Consider the following 27,683-nt stretch of genomic DNA (forward strand, 5'->3'; position numbering starts at 1 on the left):
ATCTTCATCGTTTCTTAACTCAGGAAACAAAGTGTAAAAGGCTCCAACTTCCTCTCTCCTCTGATTAATGGGATGAACCCAAATAAGCCTATTTTTTCGCCTCTTTGATCGACGGCGATATAGCAATGATGCAAGAAGTTGTTCTCTATCCATGTTACTAGTACCTTGTTGCACAGTGGTCAGTGATCAAATGTGTGGCCCGAGTGAAAAAAACGCCAAGTGTGTTCCCGCTACATTGTGTTAGTGGCAGCGGTAAAAAAAACCCGCCAAGTGTGTAACGAGCATTAGTGTAGCCTGTAAATATTCTTAAGTTATTTTTGTAGTTTTCTACTCGGTTATTTTAATAAGATCATCTACGTAGTGAGTGCTTTGGTGTTGTGCTCTGGGTTTGGTGTGGGGAGTTCTTTGTGAGGAGGTGCAGGTAAAGGTGTTGTTCCTTGAGGGACTTTGGTAAGGTCTCAGATAGTTGCTTGTTTTAGGATACTCTCAACTCTGTCCTGGCTGAGGTATTTGTTAGCCATTTTATGTGATTGTTGAGTGTCTGTTAGTGATTGTTTATTTTCTTTATATTTGTTTATTAATTTTTTTATATTGTACGTGAGAGTATGTGGAGGTAGAATGTAGATTGAGAGAAACTGCCTTGGGGGATTAAAAAGTGTAATGAGAAATAGATATTTGGGAATGGATGCTAAGAGGAGATTGTATGAAGGAATGATTTTGCCAACAACATTGTATGGGGCAGAAACATGGAACAAAGGTGAGGAAGAGAGGGGCTTGAATGTGTTTGAGATGAGGTGCCTGAGAAGTATGATAGGGGTTACTAGGCTGGATAGAGTGAGAAAGGAGGTGAGGAGGAGAACGGGGGTGGAAAGGGAGTTGGGATTGATGAAAGAGTATTGGGATGGTTTGGACACATGGAAAGAATGAGTGAAGAAAGATTAGTAAAAGAGATCTGGAAGGAGTGAACATGAGGGGGCAAGCGAGGATGAGATGGATGGGGTAAAAGGGGCATTGGGAAAGTAGGGAATGTCAGTTGAGGAAGAATGGGAGAGGGCAGAAGATAGGGGTGAATGGAGAGTGGTTGTGTATGGATGATGCTGTGATGCATGAGTGGGGAGTGGGTGGGGGATGAGGGAGTGTGAAGAATAAATTTATACAAACCAAAGGGATTTCTCCCCATCTTCTCCATTTCTGCACGAGGGGATGGAGAGGGGTTGTCACCAGTTTAATGAAGCAGCCTTGCTATATATGTGCTGTGTCTTGTGACACTGCTTCTGATCTAGGGCAGTGGGCGAGATGCAGGGATGACCCTTCATCTAGGAGGAGCTAAGATAAGAGTGAGGAAAGGGGTGGATGGGTGTGGAGTATGCGGGGATGGAATAGGTGGGAGTGGTTTTTATGCCTTGCTTTATGGCTACCTCCCTTGTAAAGGGGGAAAAGCCTTTTGTATGTGTATGTATGTGAGGACCTTGTTAGGTGCTTTATTTATGTCTAATGCTACCATAACTGGTCTTTCTGGTTGTGCTTTCTTGGTAAGTGTTGTGTGTGTGTGTGTGTGATGATGGAGTGACCCACCTTAAATCTAAGTTTATTAGTAAGGTGGACAGTTTTGTTTATGATTCTGAGATCAGTCTCTCCATCAGTTTTTATATGATGGATAGTTGAATGATCTCAAGGGTTACTGGCTCTAGTGGCTTGTTTGGTTTTCTATCTATATACTAAAAGGCTTCTCCCTTGTAAGGGAAGCAACCAGCCAAGGCATGCAACCAACCCCCATCCATCTCATACTCAACCCACACCCACTTGTTTCCCTTATATCTTCACTTCATGTGGATGAAGGGCCTTCTCTACCCCGCCCCGCCTGAGTCAGAAGCAGTGCATCAAGACACAGCACATCCACATGGCTTATTTAGTGTCATTCATGTTTGCTCTTACAGTTTGTTACTGGAATGTCCAGTTTCTCTTTTACCTGTTTTAAACTTCGTGATTGCCTTGTTTCTCCTTGTTTAACTATACTGGCAGATGGGATGCATCATTAAGATCACATAATGAAGGAACAATGAACTATTAGGTGAGCGTGAGATTTTTCCCTACAGAATTAATCAGCCCTTTGATATTGCCGTGTGTATAAGCTGTCTGATATTTACTCCGATGTGTAAACTGACCCAGAACATGGTAACATCTGGTAATGTAGAGTTTAAGATCCAGGACTTATCAAGGAGAAAATGTGTAGACAGCTGTAGCAACTAATATCTGCTTTCTTGGAGATAGGAAAGGTACGAGGGCAAGGGCTTACTGTTGCAATTGACTTGTTAGGACAAGTACAGATTTTCGTAAAACAACACACTGCGTTCAAACATTGTCTGGCATCCATATTCAACCCAATGTTTAGGTTTTAGGGGAATGTTGCATCAATTGCAATCATTGTATCTTTTATACATATTTCATCATCGCAAGTCACATGCAGATGCAGTATGTTCTTGCCCTACCTGTGGGTGTATCCTGCTGTTACAGCTTTAATTTATGCAGTCCAACACAGTTTTTTCATATTGATACAGTTTATAATTGCGAGATCATGATTGACTCCAGGTATGGTGTGCAGTGGAAATAGTATTTAGGTTTTATTGGACTTGCATAAAACAATCATGTTTGAGTCTCGTAGTCATTGCATCATCATCAAGACGGAGGAAGAGCGGGAATGCTACATTATTTGTGGATTCCATGGTGATGCAATGAGTTATTATCTGTATCATTGCTCATTTATATGTGCACCACTAACTGCTGTTTACGTTACACAGGTGGCCATTAATCGGATGTCTTCATCTCTAGTGGGAAAAGACTGCGGATGAGCTTAAACCCAATAGGTGATCCCCTTTCTTTGTATTGCTTGAAAGGAAAGAAACGGAGGACACCCGACCTACCATCACCATCGCCTCAACTCGCCTAGCTACCATCGCCACCACACCATCCCCAGCCTTTGCTCACACCTAGAGCATGGGCTCTCAAGCAGAAGGAGTAGGAGGAACAGCAGCAGCAGTAGTTGAAGGGTTAGGACCATCAGCACTTCAAGCAGCAACACCACATCACCAGCAGCAGCAGCAGCAGCAGTTTCAACAGAGGTCAAAGGAACAGGCAGAAGTGTGCACAGCCAGATAATATATGACCCTGATTAGTGTGTGGATGTGTTGTTGTTGTTGTTGCAGTTGCAACTTTTGGTTTAGAAATAAATAGTAGAGGGACTGACGATTTAAATAAATAAAAAAATAAAGGTAATTTCAGTTCATGCTTTGTTATGAAATAGTTTTTATGTTCAAGAGGAAAAGCCATAAAGAAAAGAGTAAACAAAATACTAAAGTGTGTCGCCCCAAGCCAAGCCAAGTGTGCGGATGGCTCAAAATATTTAGTACTCAGCGCACTACAATAATGAATTCCTTCTCATGTAGACATATAATGGCACATTTTTCTGAAATTAAGTTATTGTGTAGGTAAAGCCAAAAAAATGTATAATTGTAAAAAGTATGAGAAAAAAAAGTATATGAATAAACTGTATAAGGCAGTTCTTTGATTTCAGCCGTGCTTCTTGACTTTGTTTAACAAGAGGTGGACTTCTTTGTACGTGATAATACAAAGTTGTCTGTGTGGACCACATCTGATGAGTGAGCAGAACAAATGGTGTACCAGCAACAAACCATTTTCATCACTTTTCCTTATTTTTTATTATTATTAGTTTATTCCTATGGATTATGTGGAAATTGAGTTTTGTTCGAGTGAAAAAAAAAGTCAAAAAAGTTATTCTGTCTTCTTATTATCATCATCATTATTAAAGTAGTTTTTATTCTTTTTTCACATTCTTTCTCACTTCATAATTACTATTATCATCATTTTTTATTTTTTCTCTCTCTCTCCCTCTCTGCCTTCCTCTCTCTTAGTCCCCCCTCTCCCTCCCTCCCTCCCTCTCTCTATCTCTCTCTATTTCTCTCTCTACCACCCCCCCCCCTCCCCAAAGTTTTGGGAAGTTACATTGATATGAAGATAGTTTCAGCTTGATAGAAATTCCTCAATTAGTTATTTTCCCTTTTTTTGTTGTTGTCCGTGTTTATTCATAATGGGTGTCTGCAAGAGTTTTGCTGCACATAAGTTTGTGAAAAGTGGACTGTTTGTTTCTTAGTTTGTGATTTGTAATTATTGAACTCTCAATGTATTTTTTGTAGCCCCTCTGTGTACACATTTTCCATAACCCACTGTAACTTGACATATAATCTTTGCTTGTACTGTTAAGCTGGATGTAATTGTTGATAACCTCTATAGTGTATGGGCCTTGTCGGATTGCTTACGTGTCTAGTGTACCGACAATAGGCAACTCTGTAGGGTGAAAAGATGAGCAGTTGGGTTAGTTCTGGGCTTCAATACTAAGCCCTTCCTCTTGTGAACTGAGTGTGTGTGTGACTGAGGGAACTCCTATTTCTCTGTATTTTAGCACATGTTCATTTTCTAAGGTTGATTTACCACTACTGGAGTTTAAACCAAGGACACTGTCACTTGGTGAAGAGCAGATCATAGACTTCTTGTGTGAAGAACAGGGCTTTGGCGGAGGTCTGGGGATTGATGTCCAGGGCCAGAATCCTAAGGTTTATGGGAAATTAATAGTGAAAAGATGGATTTTGAAGGTAAAGAGGCTTTAAGAATAGACTTTGCAAGATGTGAAGATAAGATAAAGTCCCCTGTATTTGCCATGGCCTCGGCCATTCTTATATAGTTACAGGGCTTTTGCCTCTCTGTCAGAGTGGACTGTCTGGTCTTTGGCTCGTTATGCAGCAGTTTTCAGCCACTGCATATAGATGGCTTCCAGTTCCCCAATAGTAATGTTATGCAACACATCCTGAAGTGGGCTTCTGTCGAACCAACATCACAGCTGCATGTTACTGAAGTTCCCGCAACAGCCTTAATGAATGTTTCACCTGTTGCACGTGAAAATAACGCTTTGTTCTTTTAGATGCAGGAGGCATCTGACCATCCTTTCATGGGCCCAAGTTAGGAGAGTGATGCTGTGTTTGGCTTGAGTCCTCAGACCTCAGCCACTACCATGACCGACTTGTCCGCCCTGTCTTGGCAAAGGCACAACTTCAAATGCCATGGGTTGCAGCTTTCACAGTCATTTAATGGATTGCAAAGATTAGTATTGTTTTCATTTCATGATTTGCCCATGTGAACAGCTTGGGTAGTTGGAGTTTTATTTAATGCTAGCTAGGAGTAATGAATGTACATATTTCTCTTCTAATGATGTTGCCTTTGCAATTGAAGCTTGTTGACATCTCAGAGCAAAACAGCAGTGCAACTTTGGCAGTAATTTTGCCACTTGACACAAAAACCAAGAATGGGTCGGACAAGAACCCAGACTACAATTGTAACGCCTGGCACTTCAGTTGTCACTTGAGGTTCCACTGTTCTTGCTAGCAGCCCTTACAGAGAAAGTTAAACCCATAGGGTACCAGTATCTACAGTGCCATTTCTGTGTAGAGAAAGCTGGATGTGTATTTGCATGGTTTGTGGCGACAGTTTGCAGGACAGAGCATTTCCAGTGAGTAACGAAGACTGCCATGTATGATTGAATATTTAAAGGATTTAGTTTTGAGACCTCACAATTGCTGACTTTGGAATCACATAGTATGAAGGTAGTGCATATACAATGGTGTACCCCACACCCATGTCTGGAGGCAAGTGTAACTGCTCCACATTCTTTGCATTTTGTCCCAGGAAATGTGCTTTGGGAAGAGGAGGCTACAAGTTGACTGTGCAATGTGTGAGAGGGTGGGAGGCAGTGAACACTAAACATACATACATACATATACCAAGGCTTTTTCCCCCTTACAAGGGAGGTAGCCAAAAAGGGAAAGGCATATAAACACTCCCACCCATTTCATCCCTAAATACACTCCACACCCCTCCCACTCATCTGAGCACCTCCTGGAAAGAACACTAAACAGATTAGCATAAAGATCCATTAGTCGTATGAATGCTTCTCAGCAACGTAGTCATTTCTTTGGTATCTCACATTATTACAGTTAGTCGAGTTGTGCCTCATCACTGGACTCCTTCAGCATTTAGTGCTTTCATTGTTGGCAATATTAAAGACATGATCAATACAAGCCAAATGCAAGTGACCATTTGCTTTTATCCTGGTAAGATTGGCTGGCTGAGTAGGATGCAGCAAAGGTTATGGCAAGAGCAGTGACATCTCCAAGGCTGACAAATTTACTACAAGGAAACATGAGTGCTTAGTCACCAGCTAAGGGTCAAAGAAGTCAGTGCACCCAGACAGGTACTCGTATAGAGTGCTGTGCCAGTGTGGGGCGAAGCAAACCAGTGTAGTCTAATAAAGTGGAAAGGAAGATCAAATGGCTCTTATTTTATAAACCAGTGTTCTACCTGTATCTTGATGATTTTAGGGAACTGACTGTTAAGTTTGTATTTGGCAGAGGTGCTTTTGTAACAAAAAAACATTGAGAAAATAGTAAATGTGTGCTTGTATTGGAATGAACGTGCCCCTCCACCCAGGTTGTTGAGCATAATAAATAAAGGGCATGTCTACCAGTTAGTCTAGCCACTTGATGTCTTCTGTAGTGGCAGTAGTGACTCTACACACATTAGCAAGCTGACAACAATCCACGTCACTGTACAAGGTGTAACTTCAGCTGTAGTTTTGTTTTATGTTGACCTATGTTATGTAAAAGTGTTGAATGGGAGTTTACTAGTGTGTGCTTAGAATATTACCTAAGAGCACTAGAGGCTATCAACATGGGAAGTGGTATACTGACATGCAACAGCAACTTGAATACTGATGTTTGTTTTTGCATTTCAGTGATGTATCAAACAAGTTTAGCTATAAATCATTGTCAGTATTCAGGGAACTATTTGTGTAAAACTGATCAAATTGTAAATACTAGAAATAAAGTAGAAATTTTAGTTGTAGGTTGAAGACAAACTGACAAAAATTGCTATGGAAAGGGAGTTTTTTGGTGAAGGTAAATAAAGTAGGGAGGGGAGGGAAATACTGGTTTCAGTTTGCCTAAGACTATCCATCAGCTGGAAACCTGTATAATTCTCTAGACTGATCAACTCCAATACAGTGCAAGACTTCTTCCAGTGTTAACAAGAATTTACGTATTCTCATCTGGAACTTGGAGATGTGGGGCAGGCAGTTCTTTGGGGGTAAGATGGGCTAGGCCTTGGAAGGCTAACTTCTCACTTGCCACAATTATGTGGTACCCTATATGGTTAACTCCCACCATGGTAATCATGATAATTATGAAATGGTAACTGAGGCTGCCAGTATGTTCAGTTGGTACAATATTTTTCTTCTAACTACCTCCCAAGAGGAGCTAAGATAAGAGGAAGGGAGGGGAGTGAGACTATGTGGGGATGGAATGGGTGTGAGTGGATTTTATGCTTTTGTCTTTTGGCAACCTCCCTTGTAAGGGGGAAAAAGACTATGTATGTACCTACCTCCCAATACCCGATTCTTCCTTATACTAACCAGCCTGCTGGCAATGGTGCATGACTAGGGGAGGCTGGAGATTGATCTCTGGTAACCTATACTGAGACAGGTGATAGTACATCTTGGCAGCAGCCTACATGACCGAGAACCCCTCAAATGTTTGTGTACCCCACATGGAGAAAAGTCTTCAAAAGGTGCCTCTAGTAAGTCCACCCTACTTTTACCTAGCCAGTAAGCTTCCCCAGCAAAATCAGCCCATGGTAGCAATAATGATGGTGCAAAGGAGAGAGCATAGCATCATTCCTAGACTTAACAAAACACTCCTGTCAGACCTCTGCATGCACTTTGTGCTAATTCCCTACCAACAAGGCAATGAGACACTCGTTCAGCACAAATGTAGTTGACTTCCCCCCCAAAAAAATATATATATATAAATAGATAAAGATACCAGTGGTGTCATTACAGCAGAAGAGTTGTTGAACCATAGCCATAACAACTCTCAGAAAGAAGGTTATTTGCTATTTTGCCACTTCCCACAGGTTTGTTATGCTTCCCCTCCCCCTCCCTTTTCCTGTCAGAGAGGATTTTCATTGCTACCTCACCACCTTCATGCAATGTTCCATGGTGTCAACTCCTAGCAGGAAAGTAGACACAAGGGGTAACAACTGAAACTGACTGGCTATTCTGTCACTATCTAAATTACGTACTATCTAACAAATTCTTTCTTCCCATTAGTCTGAAATCCACCAGTGATGGAAGGGGCAGGAGACAGTGATCTTTGGAAGCCACTAACACCCAACACATTAAACAGTCCTGACCTTGGGATCACCATGTACTGATGTACTGAAAACAATACAACAGATGGAGAGAAAAAAGATTGTTGCATGCGGCAGTGATGATACATGTGGTTTACTAAAGGGAGTGGGATATGGGAAGGTGAAAGTGTCACCTCGAGTCATGGGTGAGACAAGAATAGCCTGTGAATTGAACATTAATTATGCTGGCAGGAGGAGGACCATGGATGTACCTAAGGTCATAAGGTCTGATTGTCTTCAAATGGTTTGTTGGATGTTCCTCCCATCACTTCAGTCACAAGATTACATGTGGACCTGAGGGCAGAATGCAAGTCTATTGCAGACAGTAGAGTGGAAGCATCAAACAGAATTGATACTGCATCCCAAACTGCCATGTCAGCTTGTTGGCATAGTAGAGATGCCAACATGATATGGCACCCAGTAAGAAGATACGAATTTGAAGTGGGAGGAAATTTGGATGATTTACGAGTGGATTTTATGAAACAAAAGTGGAGACTATCTCGATGGTGCTTTCTAAGTCATAGTATGGGGGAGTAGATAAGTAAAGCAGCAAAAATAGCAAGATATTTAGTGGTAAAGGTTAAAGCAAATAGAGCAGTTCTGCCTCTAATTGTGTGAGATGCTCTTGTATATCCCACATTGGTCAGAATTGTCTGTATAGATGTTAATGGCAGAATAATAGAATTAATAATTCTGTTGTTCACCAATAGATAAATCTTTGCCCTTTCTGACAGAAGTCAAAGAGGCTACAAGTAAATTGAAGGGTGGAGAAGCATCTGGCACCTATAGCATCAGTGTAGGGTTGCTGACACCTGAGGGTAAGGCCATGATCCACTGGTTGCATGTGGTAGTTGGGTACCATTCCATCTGACTGGAAAAGGGTGTGGTTGTTCCTATCTGGGAGGGAAAAGGGGATAAGGAGGACTGCAACAACTACAGTATTACACTGGTTCATGCATATTTGCTAAAGTTTCAAAGGCCTGAGTAGTCTGGGTTCACAACCAGAAAGTCAACAATTGATTAGAACCTAGCACTTCCTGTTCTTGTGAAGCACTGATGTGAGTTTCAACAGAGGTTTCTTAGAGATTATTTTTATCTCAAAAAGGTGTCTGACTCAGTTCTCTGGGATCTTTGCAGATCTGTGGGATTCCTACAAAAATTAACGATGTATATTGTGGGACATAAGGTGCAGTAAAGTATGGAAGAACCATATCCAGCTTCTTGTTAATTCAAGAGTGAGACAAGGGTGCGTCCTCATCCCAACACTTTTCAACACCTGCATAGAGTGGGTATTGGACAGAGTTGTCAATCAATATCATTGCAGAGCATCTATTGGCAACACAGGTCAATGACCTCTGCTGGTGATCCTGTCCTTGCAGTCATTGGAAGTCCTGGTTGCAGCCCTCAATTCTCTCCACAGAGAGGAAAGGCCACCTGGACTCCAAGTCTCTTGCACCAAGACCAAAGTTCAGGTATTTGGGGACCTACTGGATGATAAGAGTTCAGTCTGTTCATGCATGTGGTGAGGGCAGTGAAGTTTTGGAAAGCTTTGCATGCTTTGGTTGCTTAGTGCATAACAGTGGTGAGTCATGTCAGGAAATCTTGAATGACTGCCACTGCCCATGGTGTCATGGACTCCATCAACCAGAGTATATGGCATTGTCAAAATTTATGCACTTGTGTTTCCTGCCTTGCTGTAGGGCTAAGACCAGGATGTTAAATGCTGACTTTAAGAAGCATCTCAATGTCTTCGGTATCAAGTGCTTTTGGAGAATCATGGGGTCTCTCTGCAATGACTTTGTATCAAACCAGAGATTATACTGTGAGACAGTGTAGGCCTGTTACCAGCATTATTTGAATGTCGACTTTGGTTATGTGGGCATGTGGCAAGTTTCCCAGATGTTGATCCCACTCACTGGGTTGTCTTCACAAGAGACAATCCTTGATTGAAGTGATGAAAGGGATACACACAAGTCATAGCTGGGGCAAGTTGACCGAACTTACCTAGAGTTATTTGAAATGGGAAATATGGGAACTTGCTTGGAGAGACTTGGGGACTGGAGATGATGTATGAGTGAACCAATGTGACCCCTAGTGTATACTCCCAATTGATGATGATGATGATGTCCTACTCTCTTCTAGAAGAACCACATTTCCCAGAATGTCACCCATGGTTACCAGTTTGGCCAGTAAGTCACTCAATAAAGAGATTTTGTGTTGTTGCTTGGCAGGGGTGAATGTAGGGCACTAGTTTAAGATGCTGTCTTCTGTAGGGTGGATGTGTCTAGGGCAGTTGGAGTCTTGTGAGGTCATTTCTGTGTTGGTACTGTTTTAATGCCAGGTGGTGACCTGAATATAGTGATTTCTCTATTGGCTGGATTTCTGTTGAAATTTGGGGAAGAATAGAATGTGTTGTGAAGTGCTTGTTTTGTTATCTGAGTGTCTTTTCTTTTCTGATGTATTAGGGGCAGGTTGTTGTAGAGTGAAATATTTCTGGGGTTGTTTTGCTGGTGTAGTCAGTGGGCAGTGTGAGGGTTGGGAGGGTTCAAGGACTGTATTGTAGAAATGTATCTCAATCATTCTCATGTTACATTAAGGGAGGGATTTTGGTTTATGTGTAGATATTCTATTGGTGTTGTTTTAATGTAGCCAGTTCTTATTAGTTTGTGGGATGTCTCTGTTTTCTTAATTATTAGAAATCATGGTATGGATGCATAGTTAAGTAGTTCTGTTGAGTTGTTTATGATTATATAGTATGAGTTAACATTGTCCAAAAGTTGTGCCCACTATTGTTTTGAGTATGTTTATTTTCTTACTTGCCTTCACTGTGAGGTCTTTATTGTATGGAGTGGAGGTCATGTGTGTATCAAAAGTGAGACTTAGTATTAAGTCTTCTGATGAGTTAGAGAAGTTGACTATTTAATCTGATTGTTGGGTACCGAGATTCATGGTATTCGGGGATAAGTAGAGTTTCTAATGACTTGTAGGTTCTTCAGAGTTAAGGAAAGATAAAGAGTGAGTAGTTTCTTCTGAGATTATGACTCCTGAAGAGGGAAGTATAAACTGATTCTGAATGTGGGGCAAGGCCTCATCACTTCATGGTGGGAAGTGTTACAGAGTAAGGTTGGGATGCAGACAAAGGTCTCTGTTTTGCATGGAAAGGCTGTTACACCCTCTTTCTTTTATTTTCTTAATAGTTTGCACCAGTGGTGGGATTAAAAAAAATTAACAAAAGGTTCTCTCACTAGGCCAGTAGTAGGCAGGTATCCCTTAGGCTGTATTTATAACCTGTATAAGCCAGTTTATAATAACCAGTTCACAGAGCTCATGAAATTCAAAGAATAGGTCTATACAAACTGGTAAGAACCAACTGAATCCCACCATTGGTTTGCACCACAATTAGGGTGACCTTGCTAGGGGTGACCCCTGGGAGGTGATTTTGTAGGTATATACATTAAGAACATCTTTTCTATCCCTATCCTCATGTTGGGTGAGCTGAGTAGGTCTTGAAAAGGGTTGCTCAGTTGTGGAGGCAGGATATGATACAAAGAAGTAGTACCCATATCCATACTGCTGTTTCAAATGCTAGCATGTTGGGTTCACTAATCAGTAGTGTCACTATCCAACAGGCATATGTGTATACTTTGGTTTTGACACATGGCTCCACTTGCCAAATACACAAACTGTGGTCAAGACTATGCAGCATTCCGTTCACACAACATGAGGTATGAATACAAAATCCTCTGTCTCCAAGTCTCAGAATGTTCCAGCTTATGAGGAGCCTGAATCCGAGTTAAAAATCATGATATCTGTTACTGGAATCACATGCAGAAATGGTCCAGTTTGCCAACTTGGTGCTACCTTCCCATCAACATTTCAGCTTCTGCAGCTTCATGTGAGGTCACAAACATAACCTAAGCCCACTGCGCAGCATCCCAGTCCCTCCTGCCCCAGTGCAGAATCAGCCCCTACACACATGTCCATCACATCTACCCACTATAAATTCCCCACTTCCTTTCCCCTGAAATATGTCCCACCTCCCTCAGTCTCCCTCTTGCTGTCCAAAGACTCAATTCCCTCAGCAGAAACAACACAGATATCACAATATATATATAAAATATCATATTTTACCCTATCCACCTTCAAAGTGCCACAAGGGCAGCCCCCATTCTAAGAACCCTGAGCATTTCACCCATCTTCCCTGCCCATTAGAGTTTGCACTGCCACAGAACACAATGCCCAGGATGGAATCCTCCCCATCTTTGCACGAAAAAGACTTCCCTCATGAAGAGCAAACCAGACCCACATGACCCTGTTATATGTACTCACCCTAATTTCTTGGATTTCCCAGTGTCCCAAGATCCATTAAATTTTAGATGAATGTCTTTTTGTTAGTCTCAAACCCTTCAACTACAAAATACAACTCCACCTCTAAACACCCTCCATCAAATACACCCACCTCGGAAAAAAAAAAAAAAAAAAAAAAATTGGACACATCCACCCCCTCAACACCCCAATCCTCAAAAAGAATCATTTACCCACTACTATAAACAGCATTGCTTCCCTAAATACAGTCCTCCATGACCCGACCACACGACAAAACCCCAATCTGCATACCAGACATAACCCCAATAGGAAAATTGGGGGGAGGGGGAGGACCTAACCTGCCAATTGGGGTTTTATAAATTGGGGTATTGTCCATTCACCTCATCACCCATGCTCAACAAGAGACCTCCAAAGACAGTGATTCACTCTACTTCCATCAGCAAATCTCTCGCAATGAAGAAACTGATAAGGTGGCTCAAAAGGCAGCATCTACCCCTTTTACTTCACTGCCAATAAGAGACTATTTTAATCCTTTAGTCAGCGATGTGCTGAGGAGACTGGGAACAACACCCAGGAAATCATCTAAAAACAAACCCTACATAATTCTATGCCTGTCCAAGCATCAACATAACAGACTTTTTTGAAACGGCACTAGTACACCTAAGAACAGGACATTGCCATCTTGCACATAGCCACCTCATGGCAGGAAAAAAACCTTACCAATTGCCAATGTAAAACTTTCATCACAATATCACACATGTTATCAGAATATCCAATTTACACAATACTTTCTTGAAGAGTAATGACTCTATCCCAGATACTGGGTGACAAAGCACCAATTATACCTCTATCACTTCACCACTTCCTAAAAGAAACTGGATTATTAACCAAACTATAAACAACATCAACTAACTAAACCAACATATAAGACAAAGCATACAAGCACCACAAGGTTATTTACAAGGATAAAAGTACTGGTAAACTAATCCAAAACAACAACAGTACCACAGTGAAAATTTTATATTTAGAAAGTGGATAACCTCTTTGTTGGGCTGGTGGTCTATGTCCATGTTGGGCCGTCAAATGTTAGACTGGTAGTCTGCCCGCGTTTGACCAGCCAGTTAAGCTGGTTGAAGGCAAACTCTGGTGGCGATAGAGTTGATTTTATTAACAATGAGATGGGCGCCAGTGGAGGGAGGAGGAACGAGAAAGCAAGGGAAGCGACGACTGTGTCTCAGGTCGTGTCTCCGGCGATCTGCTTGTGGGGATCAAAGGGGGGGAGGAGGAGGCGAGAAAACAAGGAGCAGCGAGCGAGCTCGCGTATGTATCTTCGAGGCTCTCTGCCTCTTCGGCGTCCGTTCTGCTCCTTATATACACGGGCAAGTCATGACCCGTGCCCATAATTGCCATGAGGTCACATGTGCTGCGTGGAGAAGTCGGAGGCAAAACGTTCTGACACCGGTGACTCACGAAGACAAAGTGTGCGTCCCTCAATGATCCAGTTGTTCAGTCACGTGGTCGACAGAGGTGCAAGCCAACCATATTGGGCCGATACTGGCATTGCACGTGAGCTTCCTAAAGGAGGCTTTGTGATGGTCACGCGGCAGACCCTAGGGTTGGCTAGTCATCCTGGGACCCCACGAGCGAGTCCCTCAAGGAGGCTTTGTTCCATCTGTGGGCCATAAGGAAGCTCCGGGTCGCGTTGCAGCTAAGCAAATGCGAGGGTGTCCCATGGGTCCACTTGGGGGTCAGAAGGTCGTGAACCGCCGAGAAGATGTGAGGCGAAAAGGTGAGGACCGGTCGTGATGACTTCTACTAACACTCATCATTCTTTAACATTAAAATGTCACTTTTTGTATCAAGAGTTCCTTTACTGCCCCAATTGTTCGCACTCTTCTCGGTCCTTTACCTTTTCATGGATTTGGTAGACACAAGCATCGATCCAGTATATTCAGCATGATAATGACAGACTTGCTACCCACACGAACTGACCACATCTTTCCAGTCACATCTTAGGTACCTTGGTTATTCTTCCCCTGTATACCCCTGCTTCGCCTTAGCCGTGCTATCGAAGAAACAAATACCAGCTGACATCATCCAACAAGTCTCACTTATACTCCCATGCCTCTGCCAACATCTACACAGTTGGTTTCTGGTCTGACCACGGAGTGAAATCAATGGCAGTGTCTTCCACAGACACAAAATTTGGATCCCTCGATTCAGTCTTTATCGCCGAACCTTTTGCGACTTAAGCCGTAATCATCTCTGACTCACACAGCACCATGGACCCTCATTCCCACCATCCACTGCACTACAAAATCCATTCGTGGATCATCCGTAATTCCTAACATTATTTTTTTTCAAGATGTACAAAAACAAACTGACGTGGGGTCTCTAGCCACTAATCCTACTGAAAGTTGTCTTTTACAATATCACCTAAATTATGGATGATATTATTATATATAATAAAATATTCTTCTGGCAGCCAATTCTCGTGTGCTGCGTGGTCCTCGTGGTCGTTCGCGATCCTGCCGATGAAATTTGCGTCTGTCGCGTCCTATCCGTTTGGTCCAGGTCGTCCTTCGCGGTTACCTAAGCTGAAAGGAGGAGGTATTAGTCCTTGGCAGTAGGTTGTTTTCTGACACGTTGTCGCCATATGTCAATATGTACAAATAAGCACAGATATACAAAACCGGTCTTTGTCATCTGGGGGGTGGCACTTAAAGGAGGCGTCCCAATTGATAAGAGTTGTGTGGCTCCTGCTTCTCTGGTCGCCAAGGACCTCAAGATGTTGATCCGGGAAAGGGACCCTCACCGGATGTAGGCCACTTCTGTCTGGAAAGACAGCCTGGAGTCAAGCCATACGAGTACACCAAGGTACATGTGCGTGCTGACCCACTCTACCTCGTGTCCTTGCAGCAGTAGCCTGGTCCCTGGGGTCACTCTGGTGCCAAAAACACATGGATTTGGTCTTTGGTAGCGAGATCTTAAGGCCAAGCTCCTTGCACTTTAAGGAGATACTGTTGAGGCACTTTTGCGTCCTCTTGGCCTTAGTCCCTGTGCCTCTTACCACCAGCGTGACATCGCCTGTGTAGGACAAGAGGTGACATCCTTTAGGTAGAGGAATGGCTAGGAATTTCACTATCAGTACGTTAAACAAGGTGGGACTTATAACGCCAGCTTGAAGAGTACCATTTTCCAGGGAGTGATAGCAGGACTCGACTCCCTTTCACTTGAAATCTATCCTTTTAAGGGGTTGTCACATTGGACTATTTTCCTCCCACATCCTACCTCCAACCTCTACTTAAATAACTAGAACATGATTTCGCTTACAGAAAACTAGACTTCTCTAAGAACATTTCAACAGTATGTCTAACATTCGTATGAGTTTACAATCTTAGTTCTTTATTCAGCTTTGCTCTCTCTCTCTCTCTTTATATATCTATATCTATCTATCTATCTATCTATATATATATATATATATATATATATATATATACATATATATATATATATATATATATATATATATATATATATATAAATATATATATATATGATGGAAAGGTAATTTGATATTGTAACCGAAGTCGTTTTTACTCAGACGAATTCTCAACTGTCGGCTCTGGTGTCATCTCGTGCCGGTATTCCCGACGCCGAACAGGGCGACAAAGCAACTTGGAATGCAGCAAATCGACCTATTATGTTCCTACCCATCTGCCGGGAGTCCTGAAGATTTGCGTGATGTCCTGGTACAGTGGCTTGCTGTTGTAAACTAAGAACTCTGTCCTTCTGAATTTTGCGGTCCAGAAGGTTGAAGACCTCTGGTTTCTGGTTCCAGAACAGAAACGAGAGCGACATCAATGAACTTGGTAATGCCGGTTCTCGTAATGTGTGTCGGTCACATACATGTTAGTACTCGTTAGAGGATCCTAGAAAATCCCCAGGGTTTACTAAAGTGATAATTTATTTGAGACCGATCATAGATTTATGATCACATCACTCAAGCAGTGCATCAAATCCAAGAGAATCCCAAACTACAAGACACCTGGATTTCATCAGGAAGGAGTCAGTGATGGTGTGGGCGCCCAGGAGTATGCAACAAGAATCTTTAATCGATTCAGGGTGCTTGGCAGCCTTGAGGAACCGGAAGCACTATGGGATACTATTTGCCGTCTGGAAATCGGGTACCATTCCCTCTAATAAGAAAATGGATGGGTCGTCCCTGGCTAGAAGGACTGTAGCAATTACCATAGTACTACATTACCTACTGTGCCTGGTAAGGTACTCGTCTGTTTATTAATGATACTGGTTCGTTCCCATCTGCTATTTTTTTTCAGAAGCCCAAGCAGTCAGGTTTCACGCCCAGTTAATCAACAACTTATCGGAACCTAGTGCTTTGTGTTCTTGTGGACAAGTTTGAATAAGGGATGCGTGCAGCTTTGTTGATTTTCGGAAGGTGAATTAATCATCACATTAAGACAGCAGGGCAGGACTCGTAGTAATGGTTTTGAATGTAACAAATTTAGTGAGAGCTGAAACATTTGGTTATTTTAAGAGAAGATAAGATAATTTTATGAATAGGGATGGCAGGTGGCAAGGGATATGGAACTGCCTAGTGTAGGCCTTATGATCTTTTTGCAGTCTCGTCTATTTTATGTTTTTATGTTCATTGCATTGTTGGGGTGTTCTGGGATCTTCTATGGGTCTGGGGAGTTCCTGCGAGGGTAACCATCCTGCCATCTGGCAAATATTCTGGGAAAGAGGCTGTGGAGCGTGGGAAAGGTGAGTTAATCATCTTTCCTGTGCATTTAGGAAGGAGGCAAAGGTGCGTCCTCGCACCGACTCCTGCATGGGCAGCGTTATCGATCATTGCCATTACGTAGCATCTTTACCCAACACTAACGCCACTGACCTCGTCTTTGCCAATGATATTGCACTTCTTGAAGAGACTTCGGAGGTTCTCGAGTCACTAGGACTCCAGGTCTCCTAAACCAAGACCCTCCAAGGATGGCTTACTAGATTGTCCAGTTCAGTTTGTCCATACATATGGGGAGGAGTGAAATCTTGGAAATCTCATCATTTGTTAGTGTAGTAAGTAACAATGGTGGCCAGGGCCGTATTTACATGTTGTGGGGCCCCGGGCCCTGAAAATATGCGGGGGCCTGTCAGATTCACCCCCCCCCTCCCCCCGCATCAAAATATCGTCTCAGTTTCCATGAAACGTGCTGTCAGTTACCTCGCTGTCATCTACCTCGGAGTTTGTGTACAGTCACAATGCTGCTCGGCGCTCACAGTAAGCTGGTTAATCGTTTTCGCTATCACGATACACCAAAATAAAAGTGATTATACTATTGTAATGGAGTTGCCGCGAGGCCACTAAATGCGCGTGGCCCTGGGCCGCGGCCCCATTGGCCCTAAATCCGGCCATGGAGGTGGGTCATACCACGACAGACGTGAACACATTTCAAGCAATGCACTTTACCGACATTTGATCACAATAATGAGTTATTCACAACAGTTTTCTTAATATTTATTATTCACAATTCTCAACAATATCTCAAAGTTAACTGTGACTTTTCAGTATCACACTTTGAAGACGCTAAACACCACACTAAATCTTACAAGGAACATTGTAAACATGTCATATCTATTGCATGGTTGATTGATCACAAGAACAGGAATTAATGTAGTTGTATTGGCCATCAAAGCTAGATATACTTCGGCAAGTTCCTCTCGCGCGCGCGCGCGCGTTGATATCCCTCCAACTTGTTTATGTATACTAGAAGAATAACATCACACTCCTGTGTTTTCTCTATCCTCATCATTCCTGTGTGAATTGTTAAGTACAAACAAGAAACATTACATAATAATTATATATCATGACAAAATAATTAAACAAGATTTGGCTAAGAAATAATCACAAAGAAGGTAATAATTATAACAAAACCTATTATTGACTCCAGTTTCAGTGACCAGGAACCCACAGCGCCGCATTGGCTGGCAACGTTCTTCAGCCCTTCATAGATCTCATTCACGGACACTGAATTATGTTGTGTTATTGTGAGAAGTTTATGTCACTCTGTTATGGTTGTGGGAAAGAGATTTAAGAGAGAGATTTGGAGACCAGTCTGGAGACCGAGTACCAACCCCTTGGGGCTGTACCTCGGGATGGAGGTGAGGGTGTTGACAGGAATGTCAAACGGGTGTCAGAAAGATATTTGACGCGTCATTGGCGTCTATTACCGACATCTATCCGTTATGTCAATGTTTATCGTCCTGTCCTGATGTTCTCTTTACATTCTAAGCCTCATCTTATTCACGCTATGTGGTCGATTAAACAATTTTCGAAATAATAAGACAATGTATATTAAAGAAGATGTAATGGGCGTGATTTGGAAAATAAATTAGTTTCGGAAAAAGTCAATATTCCCTGAAGATTCTTGGACAGTTATCCGGATTTTTATTTTCTCAGACTGCAGACGTATATGCTAAATACATGTTTTTAAATGCGTTAAGACTGCCCAACGTTATCTTTAATAAAGGTCGTAATGATGCTTCCATGCAAGTAAACGTCATGTTCAAATTCGCTACAAAGAAAACGTTTCCCGCCAATCTTCAGATTACGGAGTTGTCTTGGTGTTCTCAGTGTGGGCTATGCTACTTTGTCCATGGCTCGTTCCTGTTCTGAAGTTCAAGCAACTAATAGCCTTTATTTCTATTTGATCTTGTCGCTCTTTGAATTAATTATATTATTGGATGAAAAATAATATTATCCAGGAATATATATTCAATTATACTGAAATCACTATTGCCAGTGTGAATTCTAACTATGCGTAATTCACACTAAACTCTTTGGGCTCATAATACCTACGAGCGTTGAGGGACTCCTCATCTTCATGCTTCCAGATACTGAAAACAACTGATTTTGACCTTTCAAGATAATAGACTTCTTTAAACTTATTTAGATTTTGATATTTAATCACACAAAATGCCCCGTATCGTTTATTGTCCCTGTATAATGTAAATACAGCCAAAATGAAGATGTTTACATGTTTCATTTCCCGAGCCCCTTCGCAGCTCTGCAAGTTACCGCCATTTTGTTTTCGTGTTGGGTATTGACTTTTGTTCCTTCGCAATAAAACCAGTAAGTTCGCATACATATGGTAGTTACGAATACTAATGGAGAAGCCGAACTTGCTTATAAGAGTGTTATTCCGTGACTACCAGATTTAATAACTGTTGTGATATTGTTTAAGTCATGATTATGGTGATGTGTTATGGGAAGGGATGCCTCAAGGTTCCATCTGTATTCAAAACAAACGGTTTCCTCTATCAGCGGAAATGATGCGTCCATACCTCTTCGAATGGGTTGACAGTGTCACTTACTTCACATTCATAGCATAGAAATACTTGAGGAACCAGATGTGCAGTGGATTTACAAGAAATGTGAGTAGCCCAATGGAAGATAGGCGTGGAGGCCAAGATGTCAGGTGAGGCGCACCACCCTCGACCATCGTAGTACTCTTGGTCGAAGTGGGATGATACAGGGCGCCGTGCCCATGAAAGGCGTAACATTGCGTACAAACATGAAAATAAGGCCGGCAGATATGGTTTGCAAGTGTATGTTGCCATATTTTGGGTGTATCGCGATGGACATCCCACAGTGATTTACGAGTGTTGCTGCCGTAGGATTTGGTGAGTGCAGAAGCTTCCTGCGTTTTCTCAAACAAAGCTTTGCCAGCTGGGCAGGAAAGGCTTGCAAACACGTCATGAGAAAAGAACAAAGAAAGGAAAATTTTTTCTAATGTTTGTTGATGACGTTCCTTGTTACACGGAGTCAGTGTAAGAAAGTACCTTGAGCTTTGTTATGATTTGGGCTTGGGACGACCTGCCTCGGCGTTAGGGCAACCATGACCTTTGAGACAATGATGCAGGAGGACCATAATTACATTATTATTATGTTTTCTATTGTTATTAGCAAGGAATATTGAGGACGGAATGTTAAATGTGATAGGCATGTTTTGTGACAATTTGACAATTGTGTGGGAGGAGTATATTTTTCTTAGAATGCATTAATAGGTGTTGATTACAGTAAGGTGGTTGCTTTGGAATTTAGGTTTGATTAGAAATATTTTTATATAATATAGTTCAGATGTTTTGAGTAAATACTAAGTATCAGGAAAACTATAAACAAACACTCAGATATAAACATTCAAACAATTTGCCCACCTGTTTGACATATCTAAGGTGATATACTTTGAAGAATAGGATGCCAGGGTAGGAACCTAGATGTACAAATGTTTTAGCTATTTATTGTAAAACAAACTCATAGCATAAAAAATAATGTATAACCTTGGCAGAGTTATTGTTGCTGTAAAGATTTTTATTCCCTTCTGAGCTGTCGGTGAGCATAGCAACTTCACCTTTTATTCAAAATTTAAGTAGACTTGTTTAAAAAAAAAAATACACAAATTGAACCAAGGAAACCATTTTATAAGTCATACACATCATAGTTGAAAAAAATTCTATAGTTGACTTCCCTTTTTATTGTCCCAGTGAACACGTAACAGTAGTGTTGACTTAAGGTTCACTGACTAAAGCTGTAGCTGCATAGTAGTTGGAAACAGTTCTTGGGCCTTCCTACAGGTCTCTAGAAAGAACTTTTGGGGCTGTTTTTATATTAATAACAAGAAATAATATGATGAGAGGAACAATCACTGACTGTCAGCTCTCCTTATATAAAATGTTTGAGGGAATACTGTTGAGTTGGTAGAGAGAGAACTTGTGCCTGGTTTGGAGACAGAATACCAGTCCTTCAGGCTTGTACCTCAAGAGTGAGGTAATAGGGGTTTAGTGGTTTTGAAAATGAGCAACAGGGAAATAATTCTTGTAATCCATGCTGCAGAACAGGACCATCTATAGCCTGTGCCTGTCATTGGTCTATGGCATGATTTGAGACAGACCACATGAATTTAGTTAAAGATCATAAAACTTGAAGGGACTGCAAAAGACTATAAGACCTACACAAGGCAGTCCCATGTTGTACTACCTTTCATCCCAATCCATAAAATTATTTAATATTCTCTTAAAACAACCAATTGTTTCAGCCCTCAGTACATTGTTACTAAGTCTAGTCCATTCATTAACCACTGTGTTGGTAAACCAGTCTTGCTTTTTCCTTCATCCAAACCAAAATAACTTTTTCCAGAAATTTGACAGCTCATAAAATTGTTCAGCAGGTTTTTAAAATCATTATCCAAAACCATATGAAGCATATCTTTTGAGAAGTCAAGCATGCTATGACTAGAAAAAAACCCTCAAATTTAATGTACAGTTGTCTGTTATCATATTTGTTCCTTGACCCTTTTTCCTGATAAAATTGCATATTGTAGATGTATACATATGTACATACATACCCATATATACACTAAAAACCCTTTTGTCCACATACAGATGAACCCAATGACTCACCCCTCCCACCTCAGCACCTCAAAGGTGAATTGTTCCCATGTTCCCTACCATGACCTCATTTTGTTCTTCCACTCCAAATCAAGAGATTTCTAACTTTTTTCTACACCTTTCATTTGTTTAATGTTGTAATCATGTCAGCTCTTTTATAAATCATGTCAACTCTTTCTTTTATTGAAGACAATTCCAATTTTTCTAATTTTTTATCATTTGATGACTTCTGCTAAGCTGGGGACAAGTTTGATTGCTGTATATACTTTATTTTTTCTTATCTGGGATGGATTAGGTTCTCATATTTTCATTTCCTTCTCATTGTTGTGAAGAACCACTCATATGTTTGTCAACATCCAATGTTTGTGTGCAAGGAGCTAAGACAGAAGGGAAACAAATGGGTGATAGGATTGGGGTGGGCAAGGATGTATACATCCCTTGGCTAGTTACCTCTCTTATAAGGAGAAAGAAGCATCTTGGATTATAGAGAGATGTGTTTGTGTGTGAGAGAGAAAGAGAGAACATGGTAACAAATCTAGATGATGTACTTTAGCTGACAGTTCAGTTTTTTGTTTCATATGTATCAGGTTGATGGCACAAGGAACATGAATTAAATCCTCATTTTTTAAAATGGCATATAGATTTCTAGAAATTGAACACAAATATCAGTTTAAAAAATTCATACCAGAAAGATCTCTAGGAGACTCCAAGGACATTAGTCAGGCAACAGTTTTTAGAATATCATATGAATCCATTGATGGTTTATTTGTTTTTAGGATGGGGATTATGTGTTCTTTCCAGATAATTTGGATTTTGTTGCATGCTTATGAGGGATTGAAGTTAGATATAAATATACCTGGACCTGTATTGGTACTGGGCCTAGGTGTTAGGTGGTATTTTGATGTTTTCTTTGGGACTTTAGCATGGATTTTTCTCCTTTTCTTTTTTTCTTTTTTGTTAATTTTTCTGTATCTTTATTGGAGATGTGTGGGGGTACTTTCTGAATATGTTTTTATTTTGCATATTTCATTGGCAATTTTCCTATTTTCTGGAAGTTTTTTTTTTTTTAAGTGTAGTTTGTGTTGGTTTGAAATGCAGCTTATTTTTGGAAAAGTGCTTGTTTATGATACAATTTTGCTTTGGTGGTAGGATTCTGTTCTGAATGGCTTCTGTAGTTATATGAGTGAGGGGTAGGTTAATTTCTTATATTTCAGTGGGTTTTATATTATTTCACATGTACTTGTACAAAAACTTTGACTTAGGCTACCTCCCTTGTAAGGGAGGAAAAGCCCTTGGCATATGTATGTATGTATATATTTGTTTGTTTTTGTCATTGAATTGTATGTTTCTCCCAATTTTCTTTCTTTTTGTTGTTTGTTTTGTAATGTCTTTAATTGCAGTTGTTCTTATTCTTGTTCTGTTAAATTTATTTTTTCATTCATATTATTGCTCTTTTTTATGTAGAGTATAATCAGGGTTGCATTTTTTCTGTATCTTTAGGAATGTTTTTTGCTGTCTGTGAGTATGGAGTTTGTAAACCACACCAAATGCCCTTTCCCATTATAATAGGGGTGGGCAGGTCAAAGCATGCACCCACATCATAAAACCCATTCAACCACCCCTCACCTCAGGGATGAATGGTCATCCTGCCCCCACCATACTGCTTGGATCCAAAGTAGTGTAGTGGGTCAAAGAGTCCCATTGCCTCACTGTATGGTATCCATATAAATTATTAAGTGGGTGAGATGAATTACCCTTTAGCCTCCATCATTCCTGTAACTATGTAGTGATCATTGGAAATATTGGTTGTTTTGAGAGAAGATAATGTTAAGGATGGGGTTGATAGGTGGTAATGGGCATGAGACTGCTTAGTGTAGGCATTATGGTCTCTTGCAGTCTTCTCCATTCTTGTGTTCATATTCCTTCATCCATTCAGTCAATTTCCATTTGCTCCAGTCTTTTGCAGTGTCTTTTGTACTTACAAACATTCCATGTGCATTCATAGCTCTATTATACAACCCATCTTAATCTAAACTTTCCTCTCAAACTACTGTCATCTACTTCATGCTTTCCACCTTTCATTAGTGTTTCCTCATTCATTCTTTCCAAATATCCAAGCAGCTTCATCAGTCTCTGTTCTGTGCTTTTTCATTCTTCCACATTCCTTAGTATCCATTCTTATAAGACCCATATTTCTTTCTTATAATGGGGAAAAAACCCTTAGTATGTAGATAAATTATTTCTCAAATACTTCATCTCAGAAACATTTATTCTTTTCTTCGCTGTCCCTCTTACATTCCAAATTTCTGCTCTAGACAGTGCCAAAAGTACCTAACAATCATTTCATGCTGTTGTCTCTATGCATTCATCCCTAAATAGATGTGTCATATTTGTAAATAGGATGATATTGTTGTCAGTATTTCCCAAGTTTTTCAAGGTGTTGGGCTATTTACCTTATGTATCAAGAAGTTACTCAGAATGTATGCATAGCTCCCCTTCCCGTAAAATACAACTAGGAAAATACATACAAAACAATAGTGTGTGCAAAAACTATACACGAATTTAAGAGCAAACTAGACACTGCGAGATACAAAGATGGGACACCATGAGCATAGCTCCCCTTTCCATAAGATATAACTAGGTAAATACACACACACACCAAAAATCCTGTTCATCCATTCTGCCCACCTTGGAAGCTTGGGGACAAAATGTTATATTGCCTTGGGTCAGATAGTGCAGTGAGGGAAAAAATCACCCTGAAGTTCCTCAGCAATTTTCCTACTGATTAAATTTTGCTGTATTATTTTTTCTAGTTCATTATGCTAAGGTTAAGGGCTTTTATTATTATAATTCCCTCATTGCAGCTTTGCTTGATTTCCTTGTTAACTACTGTACATACTTGTGGATTTTGTCAATGGTTGGCAGCTCATTTATCCTTAGAGACAGTATCATGCTGAAGAGGAATCATGGAGGTAGTAAAGGAAAAATTTAAGGAAATTAGCAAAAAAGGAGAGAGGATAGATTTCCCTCTACTTTCTTATTTTGAGTGGAAGTTAGTCTCCATTCCTTGAAGAATACTGCATGGCTCAAATCCATGATGATGTTACAAAAATCTCCAAAGACTTGACTACATAAAACATTGGCAATCAATACCTCATCAGAACCATTGTGGAGCTGTGGGTAGTGTTCCTAATGTGAATACAGGAGGCCTGGGGGCTTCATCCCGAGAATGCTAGATAATTGTTCAAGTAACATTTTTATGGCTACCCAGCTCCTCTGCAATAGCAGACATCAAAGGGGCAGTATACCAGTGTTGCCCTTAAGAACATAAGAATGGAGGAGACTGCAAGAGACCATTGGGGCTATACTAGTCAGTTTCATGTCTCTTATCACCTTTCCTCCCTAGCCATGAAATTATCTCATTTTCTCAAAACAACCAATCATTTCAGCAATCACTACATTGTTAATAAGTCTATTCCATTCATTAACCACTCATTTGGTAAACCAGTTCTTGCCTATTTCCTTCTTAAATGAACACTTCATTGTGGGCACCTTGTCATTATGCTCAAATTGAATACACTGGTTTCAGACTTCATGCATAATCACAGTCATAGCAACATGTTTACATTTCACATGCACTTGTGCAACATCTGTACAACCTTACTAAGCCAGATTAAGCTGCCATGGTCAAGTACAGAGGCTGTATAATCCTCCAGGGGATAGACTTTGAGGGAAAATGAAGGAATTTGTAGAAACTAGGCATTTGCATGACATAAAAGTAGAGGTACAAGAGGTGCTAAAACTAATGAAGGTATTGTACGTCAGAAAAGCTGGAAGGCATGGTATGATGTCAAATTGGATAAGAAGCAGGCAAGATACATTAACTTGTTGAGTTTACTAAGAAAGGAAAATGACAAATGATTGGAAACTGGATAATATTGTGCCAATTTGTGAAGGTGAGGACTGGGACGTTCCTCTAGATTACAGACCAGCGTGGTAGCTAAAATGTGTGAAATAATTGTGAAAGACACTGTCAAAATATTTAAAAGAGGTCTTGGTAGAAAACCAATTTAGCTTTAGGAAAGGAATATCATGTGTTTCCACTTTAATGAGTTTTTATTCAAGGGTAATCAATGTGCTCCAAGAATGGGATGGTTGGATAGACTGTTCACTTTGATCTAGAGAAAGTGTTTGAAAATGCACCTCATGTGAGATTATTGTGGAAGCTGGAATATGCAGGAGATCTTAAATGGAATTTGCTTGAATGGATGGGAAACTTCATAAAGAATTTTTAAGTAGGGCAGTAGTGAAAGACAGGATGGTTGGATGTAGGGGAGATACTAGGAAACTCAGAGGGATCAGTGTTACTTCCAGTAATATTCTCGGTATACATCGGTGTCATGGTAGGGAATTTGGTCAGTTGTGCTAAGTTATTCTCTAATGATGCAAAGATCATGAGAAGAGTACGGAAAATAGAGGAATAATGGGCTTTTAGAAAAAAGATCTGGATAGATTGTGTAAGTGGAGCTGTGAGTGGGATAGGCTTTCATTGGGAAGAAATGCAAGATATTGGAAATGGATGTATCCACTGAGACATTTCTCTTCATTTGTATTTGCATTATGCCACATTTTGTCTCATTTCATTCTTATATCTCAAACTGCACATATATATATATATATATATATTTTTCTAACTCTAGAGTCATAGCCCATTTCTGTGTTATAACCTTCCACATATCCAGTTCCTCGTTTCACCAATTATTTCTCCTTCCCCTGTCCAACCTTTCACAAGTTTTAGGCCACCTCTATCATTGTCACATTTAGCTACAACTCCGATGTACTCCTTCCACTCGTCATTTCTTTGTCTTTATATTCATCCCACTTTTTCCTTATCTTTCATACTTCTTTGCCTCATCCCAGGTAGAGTATTAACCACACAAGTTTCATCAGTCAATAATCTAGGGACTTCAGTGATATCTCTATGGACCAGAGTTACTCATTCTTTTATTATTTGAGATTAGTCTATTAAAAAAGAATGTTGATCACTTAAATTTTTTATCTTTACCACTTTTATAACTCTTTGTCCTTATCATGAAATTGTTCCCAAGGACAGAAGCGTTGGTTGTGATTAACAGAATGCTTAAGAAATATGACATATACCAAAGGCTTTTTCCCCCTTACAAGGGAGGTAACCAAAAAACAAAGGCATAAAATCCACTCCTACCCATTTCATCCCCACATACTCCACTCCCATTCACCCTCCTCCCTCCCTGTTATCTTGGCTCCTCTGGGGGTGATGGATCATCCCTGCATCTCGCCCTCAGTTTTCCTCAATTTTTTCTGTTGGTTACTTCTGGCCCAGGGCAGTGGGCAGGATACATGGAATACCTGTCATCCATGAGGAGCTAAGATGAGAGGGAAGAAAGGGTGGTGGATGGGAGTGGAATGGGTGGGAGTAGGTATGTGCCTTTAGACTTAGCTGCCTCCCTTGTAAGGGGGAAATATCCCTTGGTATATAGAAAGTCCTTTTTCTCTTCACCCAGTTCACCCCAGAACTTGCTCTTTGCCACTTTAATTCTTGTCAG

At 40.7% G+C, this 27,683-nt stretch overlaps 2 protein-coding genes across 8 annotated transcripts in view; both read left to right on the forward strand.

The window, feature by feature from the left end:
• The window catches only part of LOC143019631 (casein kinase I), a 33,083-nt gene extending 26,687 nt beyond the window's left edge, over positions 1-6,396 (forward strand). The window contains exon 7 of one of the 2 annotated variants that reach the window (XM_076175445.1): positions 2,895-6,396. In XM_076175445.1, coding sequence (XP_076031560.1) covers positions 2,895-2,947 — 53 coding nt within the window. In that variant the 3' untranslated portion in view covers positions 2,948-6,396. Of the gene's footprint in view, positions 1-2,798 lie in introns of both variants that reach the window. The other variant, XM_076175446.1, reaches the window with a different exon arrangement.
• A 13,308-nt stretch (positions 6,397-19,704) lies between these two features.
• ash1 (histone-lysine N-methyltransferase ash1) overlaps positions 19,705-27,683 on the forward strand; it is a 103,795-nt gene continuing 95,816 nt past the window's right edge. For 4 of the 6 annotated variants that reach the window (XM_076175447.1, XM_076175451.1, XM_076175450.1 and 1 more), the window contains exon 1: positions 19,705-19,783. The gene's annotated coding sequence lies outside the window, so the exon portion shown is untranslated. Of the gene's footprint in view, positions 19,784-19,881; positions 20,086-20,166; positions 20,335-27,683 lie in introns of those variants that run through there. The other 2 variants (XM_076175449.1, XM_076175448.1) reach the window with 2 other exon arrangements.

Source organism: Oratosquilla oratoria, chromosome 37, assembly GCF_046742065.1.
Source record: "Oratosquilla oratoria isolate Oo_2021 chromosome 37, ASM4674206v1, whole genome shotgun sequence".
In the NCBI taxonomy this organism is placed as follows: domain Eukaryota; kingdom Metazoa; phylum Arthropoda; class Malacostraca; order Stomatopoda; family Squillidae; genus Oratosquilla; species Oratosquilla oratoria.